This window comes from Miniopterus natalensis, chromosome 4 (assembly GCF_054644295.1).
Source record: "Miniopterus natalensis isolate mMinNat1 chromosome 4, mMinNat1.hap1, whole genome shotgun sequence".
Classification (NCBI taxonomy): Eukaryota; Metazoa; Chordata; class Mammalia; order Chiroptera; family Miniopteridae; genus Miniopterus; species Miniopterus natalensis.
This window is the reverse complement of record NC_142084.1, coordinates 25,271,098-25,291,466: the sequence shown is the minus strand read 5'-3', so window position 1 is coordinate 25,291,466 and position 20,369 is coordinate 25,271,098. Positions and strand designations below refer to the sequence as shown.

General features: G+C 42.6%; 1 protein-coding gene across 12 annotated transcripts in view; it reads left to right on the top strand.

Moving 5' to 3' along the window:
• The window catches only part of TRRAP (transformation/transcription domain associated protein), a 115,475-nt gene that overhangs the window by 55,635 nt on the left and 39,471 nt on the right, over positions 1 to 20,369 (top strand). For all 12 annotated transcript variants that reach the window (XM_087816420.1, XM_087816421.1, XM_087816422.1 and 9 more), the window contains 17 exons: positions 524 to 688; positions 781 to 962; positions 1,363 to 1,561; positions 2,067 to 2,195; positions 5,096 to 5,362; positions 6,679 to 6,885; positions 7,719 to 7,877; positions 7,974 to 8,108; positions 9,386 to 9,496; positions 10,944 to 11,090; positions 12,838 to 13,051; positions 13,583 to 13,708; positions 15,626 to 15,772; positions 16,470 to 16,669; positions 17,271 to 17,392; positions 17,711 to 17,924; positions 20,180 to 20,359. In XM_087816420.1, the coding sequence (XP_087672546.1) occupies positions 524 to 688; positions 781 to 962; positions 1,363 to 1,561; positions 2,067 to 2,195; positions 5,096 to 5,362; positions 6,679 to 6,885; positions 7,719 to 7,877; positions 7,974 to 8,108; positions 9,386 to 9,496; positions 10,944 to 11,090; positions 12,838 to 13,051; positions 13,583 to 13,708; positions 15,626 to 15,772; positions 16,470 to 16,669; positions 17,271 to 17,392; positions 17,711 to 17,924; positions 20,180 to 20,359 (2,904 nt within the window). The remainder of the gene's footprint in view (positions 1 to 523; positions 689 to 780; positions 963 to 1,362; positions 1,562 to 2,066; positions 2,196 to 5,095; positions 5,363 to 6,678; positions 6,886 to 7,718; positions 7,878 to 7,973; positions 8,109 to 9,385; positions 9,497 to 10,943; positions 11,091 to 12,837; positions 13,052 to 13,582; positions 13,709 to 15,625; positions 15,773 to 16,469; positions 16,670 to 17,270; positions 17,393 to 17,710; positions 17,925 to 20,179; positions 20,360 to 20,369) is intronic.

Sequence of the window (20,369 nt, the reverse complement as noted above, 5' to 3'; positions counted from 1 at the left end):
ATGAATGAACTGCAGGATTATCAAAATCATAATCATAAAGTGTGATTACTGGTTAAAAAGCATTTATTTTTAAAATTTTAGAGTACATTTATTAAATCTGAGGACAGTGAAACAAGGGAAGGCCTAGGATAGAAGAAGCAACAGGAGAGGGACTAAGTGGGGAAATGAGCCTAGGTTGGGCTGCTTTGGGTCACTAAGAAGTCAGTGAAAAGGGGTCCTGGGGACAGGGTCAAGGGGTTTGCCTGGGATGAACTGCCCCTACCCATTGCTCCTTGGTTGCAAGCCTTGTGGGGTCCTTTAGAGTTTAGGAGCTGCATGCCTGTGGGGGGAGTGAGAGGGGAAAGGCACGGGTGTGCTCCTGGGAGGGAGAGCTTCTGCCAAGAAGCATTTTTAAAAAAGAGTGTTTACAGTGTTGTTTTTCAGCCTGCCTAGAGATTTAGAAAGAACCTTAGAGTTGATATCATCTAAATCTTTTTTGATTTTTTAAATTAGCTTAAAACAGCTTGTTTTGTTTTATTTTCAGAGTTTTTTAAAACACAAAGATGCCAGGCCTCTGCGAGATGTGCTGGCAGCTAACCCCAACAGGTTCATCACTCTGCTGTTGCCTGGCGGTACTCAGACTGCCATGCGTCCTGGCTCACCCAGCACCAGCACAATGCGCCTGGATCTTCAGTTTCAGGCCATCAAGGTAGCGCCCCTTCATTTAGACATCTGAAATCTTAAAAGCTTAGTTGAGACACAGAAACCCTGCCAGTCACCTAATTGTCTCTTCTTTGACAGATTATAAGTATTATAGTTAAAAACAATGACTCCTGGCTGGCCAATCAGCATTCTCTGGTGAGCCAGCTGAGACGCGTGTGGATCAGTGAAACCTTTCAAGAAAGACACCGGAAGGAGAACATGGCTGCCACGAACTGGAAGGAGCCCAAGCTGCTGGCCTACTGTTTGCTGAATTATTGCAAGTGGGTGCACCTGTTGAGCTTTATATCAAGTGACTCATTTTATCCAATACGCAGTCTTTACTAATTTGTATATAGCCGTGGTTCATTGGTATAGAGCAGGGGCAGCATATGGCCCGCAAAATATTTTGGTCTGGCCCCGCCAAGGCCTCACCAGAGAAGCAGTTCCAGCCGTGACATTAGGGGTGAGTTAATTAAATGTTTGACCAAATATAGCAGGCTAATTTTTAAGTTGATAATTTTGTATGGCCTGTGAATGATCTTATAAATATCCAAATGGCCCTTGGCAGAAAAAAGATTCCCCACCCCTGGTATAGAAAATGGGCTATAACTTAGCTATTTAAAATTAGACAAGTTAGGAAATTTGCCACAGTTTAACCTGTTTTCTTATTTGACCCTTCAGAAGGAATTATGGAGATATAGAATTGCTGTTCCAGCTGCTCCGAGCCTTTACTGGTCGTTTTCTCTGCAACATGACATTCTTAAAAGAGTATATGGAGGAAGAGATTCCCAAAAATTATAGCATTGCTCAAAAGCGTGCCCTGTTTTTTCACTTTGTGGATTTCAGTGACCCCAACTTCGGAGATGAACTGAAAGCCAAGGTGGGTCCCGCTGTTACACAGTAGAGGCCATGGGTGTTTGAGCTAATTACCTAGGGAACCAAGGACAGTTTTATGTTCTGCTGTGTCTCTGTTGACACTTAAATAGTAGTTTGGACTATTTATGAGGAAAATGCCATTGTTGGGAAACATAAGACAGATCCAGCAGTGAACCAGTGTTGGAAAGAAGTTTGTTAGTTTTTACTTTTTTAAATTGAATTTATTGAGGTTAATAAAATTATTAGGTTTCAGGTGTGGTTACCTTGTTTTTAGAAAATGAGTTATTTGAAGTGAGAAGAGTAACCAAGCTTACGTCTCTTTTCCTCAAGTACTTAACCTACGTTTCCAGTTGACCTTTGGAATAAAAGTAATGATTATCAGTTGCTCTTGATTGAGTTCTAACTTTATGGGTTATAGATTGAGCAGACCGGTGGGCCTGCCCACCTTATTAAAGAAATGGAGCATGGCTTTGTTTTCCTTCTCCATTATTATAAATTATTTTTTGTAGGTTCTGCAGCATATCTTGAATCCTGCTTTCTTATACAGCTTTGAGAAGGGGGAAGGAGAACAACTCTTAGGACCTCCTAATCCAGAAGGCGATAACCCAGAAAGCATCACCAGTGTGTTTATAACCAAGGTGACTGACTAACAGTGCATTGGCTTGCAAAGTAGCTTGGCAGATGAGTGTGTACGTGTGTGTGTATGAGTGAGAGAGAGAGAGAGAGATGGATTCATTGAAATGAGCTAATTTCCCTAAGGCTTTAATTTTTCCTGATTCCATTAGCTTGTAGCAGAGCATTATTTATTCATAGGGGGATGGGTTCCCAGATGCCCCAGTATTGGACGCCTGAAATCACAGATAGTACTGAACCCGATACATACTGTGTTTTTTCCTGTACATACATACCTACAGTAAAGTTTAATTTTTAAATTAGGCATAGTAAGAGATTAACAATAATAACAAAATAAAATAGTTACAGCAATATGCTATAATAAAAATTATGTGAATGTGGACTCTCTCTCAGAATATCTTATTGTGCTGAACTCACCCTTCTTGTGATGCTGTGAGATGACACAGTGTCAGACCTATTCCTGGATCTGTGTAAGCTCCATCTTGAATTGTAGTAAATGGCTTGGTGTCATTCATTTCAGGAGCTTCCTTGCTGAAATCGTCGTATAGGCTCGCTGCTTTCTGGCACAACACGTTCTCTGTTCATGTCTTCCACTTGCAAATTTAGTGCCTTTCCACCTTAAATAAGTACTTATCATGCACTGTGGCTGTAACTTTTGCATGAGGTACAACAGCAAAACTAGCACAAATTTCTTTTTCCTTCACAATTTCAGGTGGAAGACTCGTTCTTTCTGAAGATCTCAGCAACCTCAGCATATGATTTTTTTCTTAAGTTAACAATTTTTACCTTTTCACCTAAAGGAAGCACTTTACAGCTTCTATTTGGCATGTCCAAATCGTCAGCATCACTACTCTTGCACTTTGAGGCCATCATTAAATAAATAAGGGTTACTTGAACACAGGACTGCTATTCCCCAACAGCTGACCTGATAACTGACATGACTACTAAGTGAAATGGGCAGGGAGCGTATACAGTGTGGACAAAGGGATGATTCATGTCCTTGGTGGGATGGAGTGGGATGGCGAGAGATTTTTATCATGCTACTCAGAATGGCACGCAGTTTAAATTTATGAATTATTTCTGGAATTTACCATTTAATATTTTTGGACATGGTGGACTGTGGGTAACTGAAACTGGGAAAAGCGAAACCATGGGGGAGAGGGCAGACACTACTGTATTATAATTCTTATTAGTGAATTTTTAAAGGCAACCTCACTTTGGAATGAGTTATCTTTGTTTTGGTTTTGTTAATTCTCACCTGAGGATATTTTTTCCATTGCTTTTCTGAGAGAGTGGAAGGGAAGGAGAGGGAGAGGGAGCGGGAGAAAGAGAAGCATTGATGTGGGAGAGACACACTGGCCGGCTGCCCCTCACATGTGCACCATGCCCTTGACGGGGAATCAAACCTGAGACCCTTCTTTGCTTGGGCCGACGCTCTAACCATTTAGCAACACTAGCCAGGGCTGAATTAACTTTTCTACATTAATATATTCCAGTGAGAAATGATGTATCTCAATGAAAATTCAGATATCAAAGTTATTTTGTAAAAACTTCTATTGCTGGTCAGTAGAGTTTTGATGTTTTGTTTTCATATTTAGCTTCGCAAAGGACTCTACTAAAAGCCAGTGAGAATATTAGACTGGATGCAGTTGCTGCCGTGACCCTTTGTTGCCAACTTAATGAAACATCTTTATGGCAGAATGATGTCTGAACTTAGCTTAGGTTTTAAGGTCCTTGCATTTTTATAATAGTGTTTCCAATTTGCACTAAAGAGGTTTTTTGAATTTAATGTTTTTTTGAGAAATGCTTGCCCTGTGCTTTTCACAAAGCCTGGGCTGTCCTCTGCAGGTTAGGCTTTTGAGCTTCACAGGCAGGTGTTGTATTTGCCTTGAGGCTGTTAGATTGGATTGAGTGTTCCGTGTATGGGTTGAGTGCTGTCAGTGATAGACGTTCCAGGTCTGCAGGGCACCACATATACATTAACGCTCTTTGGAAGGATAGTTTTCTTACTCAGTGTGCTGACTGTTCCCTTTGGGGGTCCAAGTAGAGTGACTGTTCACACATTTGCAGGTTACTGTTCTTTACCTAATCTTTGTCCGTTCCTTCAGTTTTAACCCCAGTCCCACCCTGCTAAGGGAATGTGAGCTAAGCCCAAGGAATTATTTTTGGTCTCCACACAGACTTGGCAGAAGTGAGGAGTTGGGATTTCAAATGTTGGATGAGGGTAAATGGTGCTGGGCAGGCTGGAGCCCTGGGGAGGGGCCACAGCGAATACGGGGGAAGGATGACTTAGGGCACTGCAGGGACCCTGATGCAGACAAAGTTGTGATGGAAGGTTTCAGCCTTTCAGATGTTCCAGAAGACAGAAATAGTTAAGGATACTTAGCTGAATTGGATGGTGTAGTTACAATACTTGATTTAATAGAGACATGCGGAATATTCCTCAGAGAGTGTACATTTTTTTCTTATATCCATGAAACACATACAAAAATCTATCAGATACTTGATTACATAGAAAACTATAACAATTTTTAAAAAAATAGAGGTTTTTCCCCAGGTAACATTTTCTGATCCTAATACTGAAAAATAAGGACTAGATAATTAGTATTGACCAGGAAAAAAAGTTTCAACTACTGGAAACTAAGAAACTCAGCCCTAAATCACCTTGTATCAAAGAGGAAGCCCTCTTTTCCCACATCAAGTCACCTTGCCCTCTGCGTTCCCGCTATAAGCCTGCCCCTTTTTCTGCAATGTTGAAATAACTTCAGTGAGTTTCTAATCCTTATGTATTAAAGGAAACTTGATGTGACATTATTGGTCCCTCATTGTAAAACTTAATACTATAGATAGATGTGTGTGTGTAAGGTTTAAAGCAGGAGTTCCTTTCTGCTTGTCTTCCCCGTAGGTCCTGGACCCAGAGAAGCAGGCGGACATGCTGGACTCCCTGAGGATTTACCTCCTGCAGTATGCCACACTGCTGGTGGAGCACGCTCCTCACCACATCCACGACAACAACAAGAATCGCAACAGCAAGCTGCGCCGCCTGATGACCTTTGCCTGGCCCTGCCTGCTCTCCAAGGCCTGTGTAGACCCAGCCTGCAAATACAGTGGACACTTACTGCTGGCACACATTATTGCCAAATTTGCAATACATAAGAAAATTGTCCTTCAGGTACTTTGGAAGGTTCCCTCATGTCTGCCCAACAATCACCTGCATTTCCACACATGTACCCACTGCTCCTGTACCATTGTGACCTCTCCTTTTCTGTTTTTCCCCAATGCCAGTCAGTAATGCTCGTCTCTACCATCTTATACATACTATGAAATCTCCCACGATTATTCATTCTCTCCCTCTTCCCTAGTTATTGCTCACTCACGTTCCTCTACAGCTTCAAAAGAAAACAGAATGTCTCCTTTGTCCACCTCTTGCTCCTCTACCCATTGCATTCATTGCATTCATTGCATTCTGGCTTCCAGTTCTTCGTTCCATTGAAAATGTTTTGGTCAAGCGCCCCAGCCCACTCCTTTGCTTTAGACAGTGGATACTTCTGAACCCTCATAAGCCCTCTGCTGTGTTGATCTTGAGTATGTCTTCTCAGAGTCTCTCGGTGGTTTAGGCTTTGTTGTCAGACAGCCCTGGGTTTGAGTTGTTTCTTCCACTCAGGATTTCCATGACCCTGAGTGGGTTGGTTACTGTCTCTGTGTAAGAGTTCAGTGTAATAACAGACTTGAGCGTCCAATCTGTCTTTCCCTTTAAGCATTTGGTAGGCAGTTGCTCTTGTCCTGTTCTGTGAGGTTGTTCTTTGTTTCCCTCTGACCACTGCGTTTTGTGAATGTCTGTGGTATTAAACCTCAGGCCCTGATAAAACCAGTGGCCCCTCAGACATCACCTCCCACAGGCACTTGAGATATAAATACAGTTTCTGTGATTGGCACTGCTCTACCCCAGTCATCCCGGCCGGAGACCTGAGGGCCATCTGTGATGCTCTCTCATTCTCCCTAGCGTCAAGGCATGGGCATGTCCTGTTGATTTCCAACACCCTTCTTGTCCCTCCACCCTCAATACTATTGGGTGGTTTTTGTGTTCCTCTGAACTTACTTACAAAAGCACTTCACCATTCACTGTCTCTGATCTTGGCCCCTTTCACTCCATTTTTCTTACTGTGGCCAGAGTGAAATGACTTGTACACCTCGAGTAACTTCCCACAAGTTATGGTAGACACTGATGTCTGCAGGGTGCCAGGGCTCATTCATTTTGGTGTGCTCCACCCTACCCAGGCATGGGCACATAATAGGTGCTCAATCAATATTAGAATGAATGTATTCATTGGTCAAAACTTAATGAAGGAGAAAGCCACTACATTGTTTCCCAGTAAGAGCACCTTGAGGAATTTTGTAAAATTTGTTTCGCAGAAATATGCCTTGGTTCTAAGAGATTGTTTTTAAAGCCTTTATTCTCATCTTAGGTAAGACTTTCTCTCATTTTAGGTTTTTCACAGTCTTCTCAAGGCCCATGCAATGGAAGCTCGAGCAATTGTCAGACAAGCAATGGCCATTCTGACTCCGGCAGTGCCAGCCAGAATGGAGGATGGGCACCAGATGCTGACCCACTGGACAAGGAAGATCATTGTGGAGGAGGGGCACACGGTTCCTCAGCTCGTTCACATTTTGCATTTGATAGTGCAGCATTTTAAGGTACATAGAAAGTACTGTAGATTGATGTCTGATGCATTTTCAGGCATTTGCTTGGACAGTTTGCCTTTTTTTCAGTTTCTGCAATAATAGGGGGTTATTAATCTTTTAGTAAAGGTATTTCAGGTCCATTGATTAGTGTGTGTGTGCATGTGTGTATGGCTATAGTTTAGAGAATGTTTCTGTCTAGACTGAATTTTTCTTGTAAATAAATACTTAGTTAACTGGATACATATGAATTGTTACTTTGGGTGGAGTCATCATTAACTCTAGATTTTGGTAACTTGGCTTAAAAAGTTGTTCTTGTTGTTGGCATCTCCTCTCTGTAGCTAAATTGTCTACTTTGTTGGATTTATGTAAATCCAACAAAGGTAAATACTGTAAATATATAAGTACTTGTAGATTTTGGGTAGAGGAGAAAGGAATTAGTGGTATTGAGTTGAACGCTGTTGTAGCCCGCTCTTTTAGAATTGGGAATTAGCTTCTCGGCCTGGCTAAACTGTTATGATAGCAAGTGTAAAATTTGATTCAGGTGACTAGACTTGTCTACCTAAAGAGAATCAGTGTTTCAACATTTTTAAAAGATGATACTAAAATGCCAAAATACACTATTTTATTGGAACTCAACCAGGGATGGGAGAAATGATAAACACACACATAAGGTAATGAGAGTTTCCTCACTGAAGTTATGGTTCAGAATTCTTGAACAGGAGGTTGGCTTATGTGAGTGTTTTGGGGCTGAGGCAGGTGGTGTGTATGTGTATGTGTCCATGTGCATATGTGTGCTGGGGTCACAGCACAACATCCCTGGGGTGACACAAGTCCTGTGCCCACAGGTGTACTACCCAGTGCGGCACCACTTGGTCCAGCACATGGTCAGTGCCATGCAGAAGTTGGGCTTCACCCCCAGCGTCACCATTGAGCAGAGAAGGCTGGCTGTGGACCTGTCAGAAGTTGTCATCAAGTGGGAACTCCAGAGGATCAAGGACCAGCAGGTAGAGATGTTCGCCCTCCCGCGCCATCCATCCCTGATTGTATTCCTTACGCTTCTCTGTAGAGATCAGTAGAGTCACATGCGTTTGTTTTTTAAGCCTGACTCAGAGATGGACCAGAATTCCAGTGGAGAAGGCGTCACCTCTGTCTCATCTTCCATTAAGAGGGGCCTGTCAGTGGATTCCGCCCAGGAAGTGAAACGCTTCAGGACGGCCACGGGCGCAATCAGTGCAGTAAGCCGTGTGCTTCCTCTTATAGGCTCTATGCTTCCTGTGGGAGCTTGTTCATTTATTCAACAAACTTGGAATGTGGGCTAAGTGCCCAGCACAGTGCCAGGGAAATAGCTGGGAAGGGCTGCACGCCACAGAGAGAAACCCAGTGACATGCTACTGACCCGAGGTGTTTCCCAAGTTACCAGACACGTTTTTCTTTGTGCCACTTAATACCATTAGAATGCTGATGATAATAGTTAATTACCTGCAGAAAGGCATCAAGAGAAACTCTTTGGGGCAAGAAAATTCATTGACAACATGTCCCCGTGCAGATAGCATGTCCTCTTTTGTTTGGAGGGCAGCTGGGCACCAAGAGGGCCCTGTGGGTACTCACTCTCCCTCCCACCCACTCTGTTCCTTGAGTATATGGCCCCTGCATTTCCCCTGTGCTCAAATTAGAAACCTGGAACCATCTGCAATCTGTCCATTTTCTTCTCTCCAAACATCTGGTCAAGAGCAAGTCCTGGCCGGCCAGCTACGAACACCCATCCTCTTCTCTCAGTTCTGTTCCCACCATCATGGTGCAAGCAGATGCCCCGGTCGCTTCTCCCTGGGATTACTGAAACTGCCTTCCATTTCCTCTCACCCTTCCCCTTTTATCTCTCTTTGTCTCACTTTTATCTCTCTTTTATCTCACTTTTCACAGAGCAGAGTACCAAAAAAAGTCGTTTTTAAAATTTAAGCCAGGGAAAGCTGAGTGAAGGGAAGGGTTCATGGGACCTCTGTAATAACTTCTTGTGACTGTTTTCAAATAAAAACTTAAAAAATGAAGACAGGCTGTCTTTTCCATCAGTAATCCTTCCCCTTGACCCTGGCCTTCAGTGCCACAGGACCTGGCCCTTCTGATGGCCTTTATGCCCCTGCATTTGCTCACGCTGCTCCAGTCACACAGGCCTTTCCTCCACCTCAGAGACACCAGTTCTGTGCTCACTGGGACTTGCTCACTCGCTCCATTACCTCTCACTGGCTCAGTCCTCTCTTCTCATGCTGGCTTTTCTCAATCATAGAGGCACCTTGGTGTCATTCTTTCACTTCCTGGACCACTCTCCCTTCCAGTCTTGACCACATGACCCATTATTTTCTTTGTGGCTGGTTGTTTATTAGTTGTCTTGTGGACACCATGCCTGCCTCTTGTGTCCCCAGTGCCCAGAATGGCACGTGTTCCCTATTAGCAGGCTGCAGGAGCCAGGGCCATACACGGGAATGCTTTGTTGAGAAGGCTCTTCCTGACTTTGTAGGTGTTTGGGAGGAGCCAGTCACTGCCTGGAGCGGATTCCCTTCTGGCCAAGCCCATTGATAAACAGCACACGGACGCTGTGGTCAACTTCCTCATCAGAGTGGCTTGTCAGGTACGGATTCTGAATGTCGTGTGTTAAGGATTCTTCAGAACAAAGACTACTTGGTCAACTGTAGAATATTGTCTGTGACAGTTTAGTCAAAAAAGAAATAGACAAACCAAGGTTTGACAGGTAGTTGTCACTTTCATGGAAGATTTCATTGATTTCATGACATGCTAATAATTCTGAAATCTGCTTTGTCTTATAATTTATATGACTTTTAAGAAATACTTTTTTCTTAGTGGTGATAATGTAATGGTATATCTAATAATTAATGGAATTGTGGTATTGGTGAAACATGGTAGTTCAGTGATCTTGGGCAAATTATTTAAATTCCAAGTTACATAGTTCATAAAGGTGTTGGGATAGTCCAACACAACAATTAACTTAAATACACCCTGGCTGGGTAGCTCAGGTGGTTAGAGTGTTGTCCTGATACACTGTGGTTGAGGGTTTGATCTTATCAGGACACGCAAAAGAAGCAACCAATGAATGCATAAATAGGTGGAACAACAGTCGATGTTTCTCTCTCTCTCTCTTTCTCTCACTCTCCCTCTCCCTCCCTCTCCTTCCTCCCTCCTTCCCTCTCCCCCTTCCTCTTTCTAAAATCAATAAATAAAATCAATAAATAAATGCAAGCACTCATATCAATATTGGTTTTCATGGAGTTATTGGTGATCTATTTTTGAAACTGTTCCTTTTTGTATTTCAAAGAAATATTATAAATGAAATTTTTCTATGTTTTTTTTTTAAAAATTTAGTAATCTTCAGTTTTTATAATTATTAAACAAAATAATGTGTCTTGCAATACTATTGAGGCTTTCCCAGTACTGAAAAGAACCTACTAAACCAGTGATTTTCAACCTTTTTCATCTCACGGCACACATAAGCTAATTACTGAAATTCTGTGGCACACCAAAAATATATTTTTTGCCAATCTGACAAAAAATATAGATATAATTTTGATTCATTCAACCTGGATGGCTGTTGTGCTGGCTGTTGTCATTTTTTTATTTGACAGTCTAAGGGAAAAGAGGTCAGTGCTCCTGACTAAGTAGTCAGATATTACATGCTTTAAAAATTCTTGTGGCACACCAGTTGAAAATCACTGTATTAAACTATTCAACCACTACTTTCTTGCCTGTTGCAGTGTGCTAGACACAGCTTAGTAGGTTCAGAAGGGAGGAGAACAGATCCTGCCCTCAGGGAACCTCTTGACACTAATCAATCAATTACACAAATGATTGCAAATCACCACTGACCCAATGTAAGGGAGAGGGAGGGTCCTGTGGGGAGGGTCCCCGTGGCAGAGAGGGCTGAGCTGAGTCCAGTGGGAGGTGGGTAGCTGTGAGGTGGAGAGCAGGAATGCAAGGGTGTGGGGCATGGGAAAGAAGCAGTGTCACAGAATGACTGAAGATTTATGCAGTGAAATGTGGGCTTGAATTGAGTGAACTTCCAGGTTAACGACAACACCAACACTGCCGGGTCTCCTGGGGAGGTGCTTTCTCGCCGTTGTGTGACCCTCCTGAAAACTGCCTTGCGACCGGACATGTGGTCCAAGTCTGAGCTCAAACTCCAGTGGTTCGACAAGCTGCTGATGAGTGTGGTAGGTGTGGGGATCTGTTGCAATTGCTTGGGCTTGGGGCTAGGCCACCAAAATCTGAACCTTCATTCCTTTGTCTAGTTGTGGCCCCTTCCACTTTGTCTTCTGGCTGCTGTTGACCTTAAAAATAAAATAGCCAGTTATTTTACCAGCAAAGTGGGAATAGCAGAAGAATTGCATGCTATAGCAAAAACCATAGTGCAAGTCCAGCAAGCTAAGGAGAGGAACGTTACTTTCTAGAGAGAAAAGAGGAGTGTGAGAGGGATGATTTTGAAGAAAAGTCGGTTGGAGGGATGGAGGAAATGGAGAGTTCAGGGTAGCTATTGTTTCTTGTTGGATAAGTTGCTGGGCAAGGGAGGAACTCTTCTGGCTGGAGTAATAAGGTAGTGTGCGTTTTTTCCTGTTGTGATCTGTAATTGACAATTCTTCCTATTGGAGCCTGTAATTCACCATCTTGTTGGGGGTCTCTGATTGAGGAGTGGTAGTGTCCAGAGTGCCTGAGGGCTCCCCCTTCTGGCCTTTTTAAATGAGATTTTATTTAATTTTCATACTGCCAATAAGGAGGGAATTTCACTACCCGAAAATGGTTTTAAAACCTCAGCTTTCACCCCCCAGCACCGAGTATAGTTAGTTTTGAAAATATAATAGTTCTCTAGCCTTCTGAAGTCTCATTTTTAAAATTGACCTACTGGCTGGCTTGAAATAAACATTTTTAGTTGATTTATGCAATAGCCTTTAAAATAAACTTGAATTTTTAAAGCAGGTGGACATAGAATTTGTTATTGAGCACTGTAGAGACAAAGAAATAGCCCCTAATGCTGATTATTTGGTGGGTTTTGTTTTGTTTTTATAAAATCCTTGATCCTATAATTTTCTGGGGGTTGCTAACCTATTGTAAACATTTGTTATTTTGCATTGCAAAGACTAATGTTGCTTAAGTTTTTTGAAAGGTTATAGAGGTAACCTGTGTTATGAAAACAGTAGGATCATATGCCCCTAAGTCTCTAGCGCATGCTTTGATTCCAGCCTGATGTATAAGTTCTGGATTGTCTGCAGATTTATTTCTCTTTGGAAAGTCAAATTCTTTCCTATCACATACAATCATAGTTAAGTCAAGCTCAGCCATAAGTAAATAGGCTAATGTTTTCATAGCACAATATGCTGTGCTCACACCTTTCCACCTTTTCCCCATAGTGAGATTTTACCTCACAATCCAGTGCATACACATATATGTATAAACCATAGAAACAAAGTTTCATGAAGCAATACTTTACTGCAAACCATGGACTCTGTTTTCTATTTTATTGTTTTGTTTTGTTTGTTTTTAATTCTGGTATCATCTGTTAGATTGATTTCATGATACAGAGTTTCAAAGATACTTTCTTATTGGAAGAATATTTGCATTTTAAATAAAAAGGTGGAAGGAGACAAAATGCATTGTAGTATTTGCCTTTTTAGACCAGATTTTAGTGATTTTCAAAAATTTAACATTTAATATTGAATATTTTTCATGAGCTTTAAAAAAGTTTTGACTAAATATTTAAAGCAAATTTATTAAACATGAAGTCCTGCTGTATTAATAAAATATGGTAGTCACATGTTTTTATATGTATCATGTGCTCATTCTTTACTGTTTTTTTTTTTACTTCATTTCTAAATACTCAGTAGCACATTGTTTTAAATTTTGGTTGACTATAATTCAGTATACTGGAGTATTTCATCTGCGTGTGACCTGTGTTCTCCATTCCAGGAGCAGCCTAATCAAGTTAACTATGGAAATATTTGCACAGGATTGGAAGTGCTGAGTTTCTTGCTAACTGTTCTCCAGTCTCCAGCCATCCTCAGTAGCTTCAAACCCCTGCAGCGTGGAATCGCTGCCTGTATGACATGTGGAAACACCAAAGTCTTACGAGCAGTCCATAGCCTTCTCTCACGCCTAATGAGCATTTTCCCAACAGAGCCAAGTATGTGACCTTCCCCATTGATGCCTTTCTTTCTGAGTGGATGGGTGGGCACAAAGCTTGTTATTGGAGAGTGCTCATCCTCCAGTTACTATATGGAGCATTTTACTATTTCACTTATCTTTATATTTTCAACCTTTTAAACAAAAATTGACATAAGAACTTAATAGCAGTAGTCACTGCATTCTATTTTTTGTCTGCAGTTCTTCATCAGCTGAGCATTCCTGTTTCCTTAAGGTAGTAAAGGGAAGTTAGGTGAAAATATTTTGTCAGATGTTGAACAATTGACAAGATAAATACCGTAAGTGTATTTTGAAGTGAGTTCAAGTGAGATAAAAGGTTGTCAGTTGTCTTCGTAAAGTAGGAACCCTGCCCAGAGGGGAGCACCAATGGGAGAGAAGTGCTCATGCCAGTTGCCACAGATCCCAAAATAACTAAAACTCAGCCCCTTAGTGAGAGGGAGATTAATGTCCCAGGGCCTGGACAGGCCTGAGAACCCAAACCACAGAGGCCAGGTTCTTGCTTCTGTTTCAGGCACTTCCAGTGTGGCCTCCAAGTATGAAGAGCTGGAATGCCTCTATGCAGCCGTTGGGAAGGTCATCTATGAAGGACTCACTAACTATGAGAAGGCCACCAATGCGAATCCCTCTCAGCTCTTTGGTGAGTGTGTGCCTGAGCCTGGTTTTACCAGCACTGGTTTAGTTTGGCATTGTTTTGTCTGTGCTCCCTGGACGAGCTTTCTGTAGAAAGGAAAGGCTCAGGCTGTCTGGGGGGGGGGGGGTGCTGAGGGTGCCTCTGTGTGGCCTGGTGCATACAAGGCTATGGTCCCCTGTGGTCTTTGAGGTGAACAACCCCACCCCACCCCTCCCCAAACCAGTGCTTCTGTGTTTCTTCCACCTCATCCTCAGATGCAAATTTGGTTGCGACTGGAATTGCCCCATGTTGCATGGATACTCCTGACCTGGTTTTACACAAAGCACAGAGATGCTGCTAAAACAGTATGCAAACATGTAGAATCACTGCCTTTCACAACGTGTTCACCTGTCAGCCACTCATAAGCCAAGAACTCCTCCCCATCTACGTGGTGAGGCCCTGGCTGCCCCAGGTGAAAAGAAAGTTGGTTTCTTGGGTAATGAGGGCAGCTGGGTGACTTTGGCCTCCAGATACCCAGAATGTATAAATACTCTGATTTTTGCTAAACTCACATCTGTGACTAGGATTAGGCCTTGGGTTAGCAACTCTGAAATTTTTTTTCTCCCTTATTATATATTCATTGTATAAAACTTTGAAAATACAAATGAAGGAAAGCTAAATAAAAGTAACCTGTCAGCCTCTCTACTCATTCAGCATTTTAAGATGCATGTCTTTTTTCTATACATAGGTATAGAAATCCGTATACAGAAAGCACTTGCTATGCAAACACTTATCTGCGTTTGTAAACCATAGGTTATTGTTTAATGAGTTTCTTTCCCTCCTAACTCTTCCTACTTGTTACATGAAATTCAGGAGTCTGATACATTTAGTTAAAATGGTATCCCTTGCTATTCATGCTTGTTGTCTCTATTCTGGAGCCAGATAGATTTGGATAGTGAGGAATGCTTTTGTTACTTCTTAAAAAGTGGGATCATACAGCAGATCCTGCTTTGCAACCTTGCTTCTATCTCAGTGTAGCTTGAACATCTTGTTAATTCTCCAAAGGACTCTCTTTGAGAGGGCTCACCACCTTTGGCCCTGCCTCCCTCCTTTGTGGGGGTAACAGCAGGCCAGGGGCAGCCTTGGGGCAAGTGGGTCTGTCCAGTTGGCCACACTGCTAGATCCAGGGCTCCATTACTGATGGCTGCTCAGTAGAGGTGAGCATGGCAGCCAGGAGTGTTCCCCGTAGTCATTGTCCTCACCCGCCAGCGTCATGGGTTACCTGTCGAAGAATCAGATTGGTCACATGTTTACTACTGTATTGAGGGCCAGCTTTTTAATGAATCAGACCTAAAATTGTCTAAATCTGGGATGATTGCACCTGTAAATGGAAAATACGTACCCTTTTATTTTTCTATGATGTGAACCATGAACACAAAATTAAATTTAATGTGTAGATCAGGGTCAGGATGTTTATAAAAATGCCAGTTTTTTCTCATACTCAGTGTTTGTGTTCTGGTGTTAGGCAGTTTTTCAGAACGAGGTGCAAATTGAATCTAAAACATTTGTCATGCCCAGATAGCCTAGGTAAAAAGGAAGCACCCCCCCAAACATATATGGGACAAAACATTTTGCTTAGGGTGGTTTGCCATAAATACCCTAAAGATAAATGCAGAACTGAAGGTGAGACTGTTTCTACTGAAGCACAGAAATCAGTTTTTATGCCTGAAGATTTTGCTCATGAATTAAGAATTGAGAGTGAACATATAATATTTCAAAATGTAGTCTTTGCCATATAAAGGCTTACAATGTTGACATTTGGGATTAATTCATACCTTTGTTGGAAACAGCACATTTTAAAATGTTTTAATTAGCACATTTTTGTCAATTACTCACTTTTCTAAAACTTTTCTAAAAAGAAAACTGGCAATTTCTACCTTTTAGGGACCCTCATGATCCTCAAGTCTGCCTGCAGCAACAACCCGAGCTACATAGACAGGCTGATCTCAGTCTTCATGCGTTCCCTGCAGAAGATGGTCCGAGAGCACCTCAATCCACAGGCAGCCTCGGGCAGCACAGAAGCAACCTCAGGTGACAAACTTGACTTGTTCCTAGTTTTTCCCTCAAGACTAAACAGTGCTGGCTTTGTGACTGAATTCTAAAGTAAACACTAATGCCTGCTGTTCATGTGAAATTCATTATCAGTTGCTTTTAACAAAGAGTTTGTAAGTGGTTCATTTAAAACCAAAATGAGACTCCTTTTGAAAATGAACTGCTTTAAAATTTGTGAATGTGAGAGGGAAGAAACATTTAAATGATTGGTCATTTGTGTGGAACTTGCAGCACTAAATGAGTGTTATCTAACAGTTTTGCTGTAGAACAGAGATTGCCCAGAGTTGTTATGTCTGACGAATTAAGTCTCAAGTTCCAGACCTGAGGAGTGGACTCCAGGAACCTGGGTGATATGTTTGTTGGGAGGGGAGTGGGCTGTGGTCGGCACAGCTGCTCAGTGCACCTTGGAACACAAGTACCATTGACGTGACTTCGGGACTTGACTGTACCCCAGGGTTGCCTGCCTTGGTCCCAACAACTTCATCATCTCTTCCTTGTGGGGAGCCCCTTACAAGGGCCACCATTGCAAGGTGGTGTAATAGCAAGAAACTGAGGAGGCTGGAGAAAATATTTGAGGGGAAAATGGGCAGAATCAACATGCTATGTAGTGCAAAGTGGTTTCTGTTGATGTACCTTGTAGAAGTTGTTGAGCTGTGTTCTTTCTCCCCACGAGCAGGAACTAGTGAGCTGGTGATGCTGAGTCTGGAGCTGGTGAAAACACGCCTGGCTGTGATGAGCATGGAGATGAGGAAGAACTTTATTCAGGCCATCCTGACCTCCCTCATTGAAAAATCCCCCGATGCCAAAATCCTCCGGGCTGTGGTGAAAATTGTGGAAGAATGGGTTAAAAATAATTCCCCAATGGCAGCCAATCAGGTGAGCTGGGAAGAGGGGCTGCAAGTTGGCCAGGTTACCTTTGTATGTAAAAGAAAATTCAGGCCTTGCTTCCTAAGCTTTTCTTCTGGAAGGTCCCATCAAGCACAACTTTTCTCTATTTGCAGTGACAGTATCTTTTTTTAAAGATGGGTTTTTCTTACTGTGCTTAACAGATTTTAAATAGAAACTTGAGATAATTGGTCACTCATCTTAATGTGGTTTTACTTGTTAAAATGTTAAATGGACCTTACTTGTTAGTCTTTTATGGTGGTGAAGGTAAGCCAAGAAAAAAATAATGAGGGACTATTATTTAATAAGATGCTTGCAAACTTGTGATTTGTTTTATAATTTAATTGCTTTCTCTCCAAAGTGAGCTGTAATTCCTAAGGAAATTATATTGGCATCCGTCTTGATTTTAAGCATCCAAAGATAACCAGGGCCATCTTTGATGTTTTATTTATTTGTTTAGAAACGACCATCTTGTTTTACTTGACAAAATTGTAGGAGCTTAAAAAGTAGTAGAGCAGATGGCTGAAGTATTTTGGACATGTCTTCTCTCAGATAGAAGTAATTGACCTTTTGTTTTAAAAAATTCATACAGACACCTACACTCCGGGAGAAGTCCATCTTGCTTGTGAAAATGATGACCTACATAGAAAAGCGTTTTCCAGAAGACCTTGAATTAAATGCACAGTTCTTAGACCTTGTTAACTATGTCTACAGGTAATTACTGCAGTTATCAAGTATTTTATGTATCAATCTATAGTGTGCTCTCTGACCAGCCAACATTACATGACTTTTTGATTTTTTTGTTATACCCAAGTTTTACATACTCATTTAAATTCTAAATCATGTAACATGTTTTGGCATCACTACTGAACATTTTGCACAAATGCTGCATCAGCCAGCAATGGTTTGTAGCGTACTCTTGGTTTTCATAAAGGCATTTCGGGAAGTCGGTACCCCCCTGTTTGCTTATGGCTTGAGGGGTTCACCTTCGGGTATAGCTCTTTCATCTTGCTGTTATTCCTTCGGTTACAGGGATGAGGCACTGTCTGGCAGTGAGCTGACTGCAAAACTCGAGCCTGCCTTTCTCTCTGGGCTGCGTTGTGCCCAGCCACTCATCAGGGCAAAATTTTTCGAAGTCTTTGACAATTCTATGAAACGTCGGGTTTATGAGCGTCTGCTTTATGTGACCTGCTCCCAGAATTGGGAAGCCATGGGGAACCACTTTTGGATTAAGCAGTGCATTGAGGTAGGACGAGCTCTGCTCACTCTCTGTGGCCGGGGCACTGAAGCCAGGAGGTATTCACATACACCAAGATGAATAGAAATCTCCCCATTCAACTACTTTTAATTTGTAGTAGGAAGAAAAAAAAAGACTTAAAGCCAAGTGTTATCTAAAGCTTTTTTGGGGTGATTTTAAGTGCTTTAATTAGAAAGTTGAATAATATTCCTTAGTTTGTAGCTAAAGATTGATTTTCCCTCAAATATAAAAATTGTAAATTCTGTCTATATGCCCTAGAAGATTGAATGTGCTGTAACTGTCAGCTCTCATAATTCTTAAAGCAGGAAGACGGGGCCTCTAGGCTCTGATCCCTCAGTGTGGGGAGTCAGGGTGCTGGGGATAAAGGCCTGTGTGAGCAGACCATTTCTGTGGATGCTAAGTCAGAGGCTTTCGAATATTTCTTTTGTTTGTTTTTCAAGATTTTTAAGTTGATTTTTAGAGAGAGAGGAGGGGAGAGGGTGAGAGAAACATTGATGTGAGAGCGAAACATCGATTGACTACCTCCTGTGGGATCAAGCCTGCTACTTGGGCATGTGCCCTGACCAGGAATTGAACTGTGACCTCCTGGTTCATAGGTTGATGCTCAACTACTGAGTCACGCTGGATGGGCACCAAATTACTTTTTTTTAGATGAGACGGAAGGTTGTGAAATTCTCTTTGAGGGTAAAGAATGGAATTATGGCATTGGGTTTCAGTGAGAACTTGTTAACTGACATATTTCAGTTTGCACTGAATATGCATTTTCTTAATGCTGAATGGCAGTGGAGTGGGCAAAGTTCCTTGATATATTCATTCATTCATTCATTCATTCATTCATTCATTCAAGAGACCTATAGATGGCTATTATTAGGTGGCAGGCCCTGGTCAGGTACTGTTGATACAGAGATGGAAGACATTGCCTGTGCAGATACACAGGGATTGATAGAGGACAAGGTAGGCTATAGAGCACAAGCCAGGAATCCTCTACCCTTCCCTCCTCCATCCTGTGTATCTTGTCTTTCACCAGGGGTTACCAGTTTAGGATCACTCACTTCTCCCTCTTCCGCCTTCTACCTCCTGCTTATCGCCACCATCATGGCTCATAAGGGTGACGGGAACAGTGTCTTAGCGCTCACCCACCTTCCCTCCTACCCACTACAGTTTTTTTATTACAGAATTGTTCTTAACGAACAAAGCTGTTCATGTCGCTGTTTGCCACTGTACCTGGCACAAAACCCAGCTTGCAGGATACAGTCTTGCTGGCCCCTGAGTGGCTAGACCTGTGCCACTCTCTCCAGCCTGTGCTGTTGTCTCTTCACTCACTAGTTTCCCGCTTTGCTGGCCTTCTGTGTTCCCAGACATGCCACATTTTTGACACCCCAAGCTGAGGCAGGCACCCTCTTCTCTGTCAGTCTGTTGTTCTGTGGCTGCTGTCATGAGTATGTGTCTCTTTGTGTGTTGATGTTGGCCTTGTCCTTCCCGCTGACACTTCATCTTCACGATGGTAGGGGATGGCAGCTCTGTGAAGTTGACAAATGAATCTCCAGGGCCTCACAGCACCTTGTGGGGGCTCAGTAAATATTTGCCAAAAGAATGCAAGAATGACTGGAGGGCAGCATGAGCAGAGGCCAGGTGTGGCGGCATATTGGGGTGTAAGGCGTAGTCTTGGAAGTGCTACGTGCAGGTGGGGAGCGTTACATTACGGGAGATCTTGTGATCCACGCTATAAGGAGCTTGCACTGTTCCCCGAGGCCTGTGAAAGCCGGTCGAGGGTCAGCTGTGTGGAAGAAGATGGGTTTGAGAAGAGTATGTCAGGATGAGTTAGGGAGTTCTGTCCAGGCGGTGACAGCTGCCTAAGTATTCAGGAGGTAAAATTGGCAGGACTTGGTGATGTGGCATGAGTGATGAGACAGAAGAAAAAATTTGGTGGATGAAGCAAAGGAACCTGTCTTACCTGTCTGGGAGATGCTGCAGAGAGAACAGGAGAAGATGCCCGTCTGGTAGGGGAGAAAGATGCTGAGCTGAGCTTTCTCTTAGACATAGTCAGAGGTTCCTGAGTGAGGGACGTGTAGAGAGGTTCAGACTTTTTGTCGAAACTGGGGAGATGTGCGGAGCAAAATTGTGGGCTTGGGAGCCATCAGAATGGGTATGCCTGTCAAGATGACTAGATAGTGACTGGTTCTACATGCCCCAAATGCCAGGTGTGTGTGCTAGGTATTTATTTCTGTCCACAAACCCTCTAGCTTCTTTTGGCCGTGTGTGAGAAGAGCACTGCCATTGGTACCAGCTGCCAAGGAGCTATGCTCCCGTCCATCACCAATGTCATCAACCTGGCCGACAGCCATGATCGAGCAGCCTTTGCCATGGTCACACATGTCAAGCAGGAGCCTCGGGAGCGAGAGAACAGCGAGTCTAAAGAGGAGGTAATGTCTG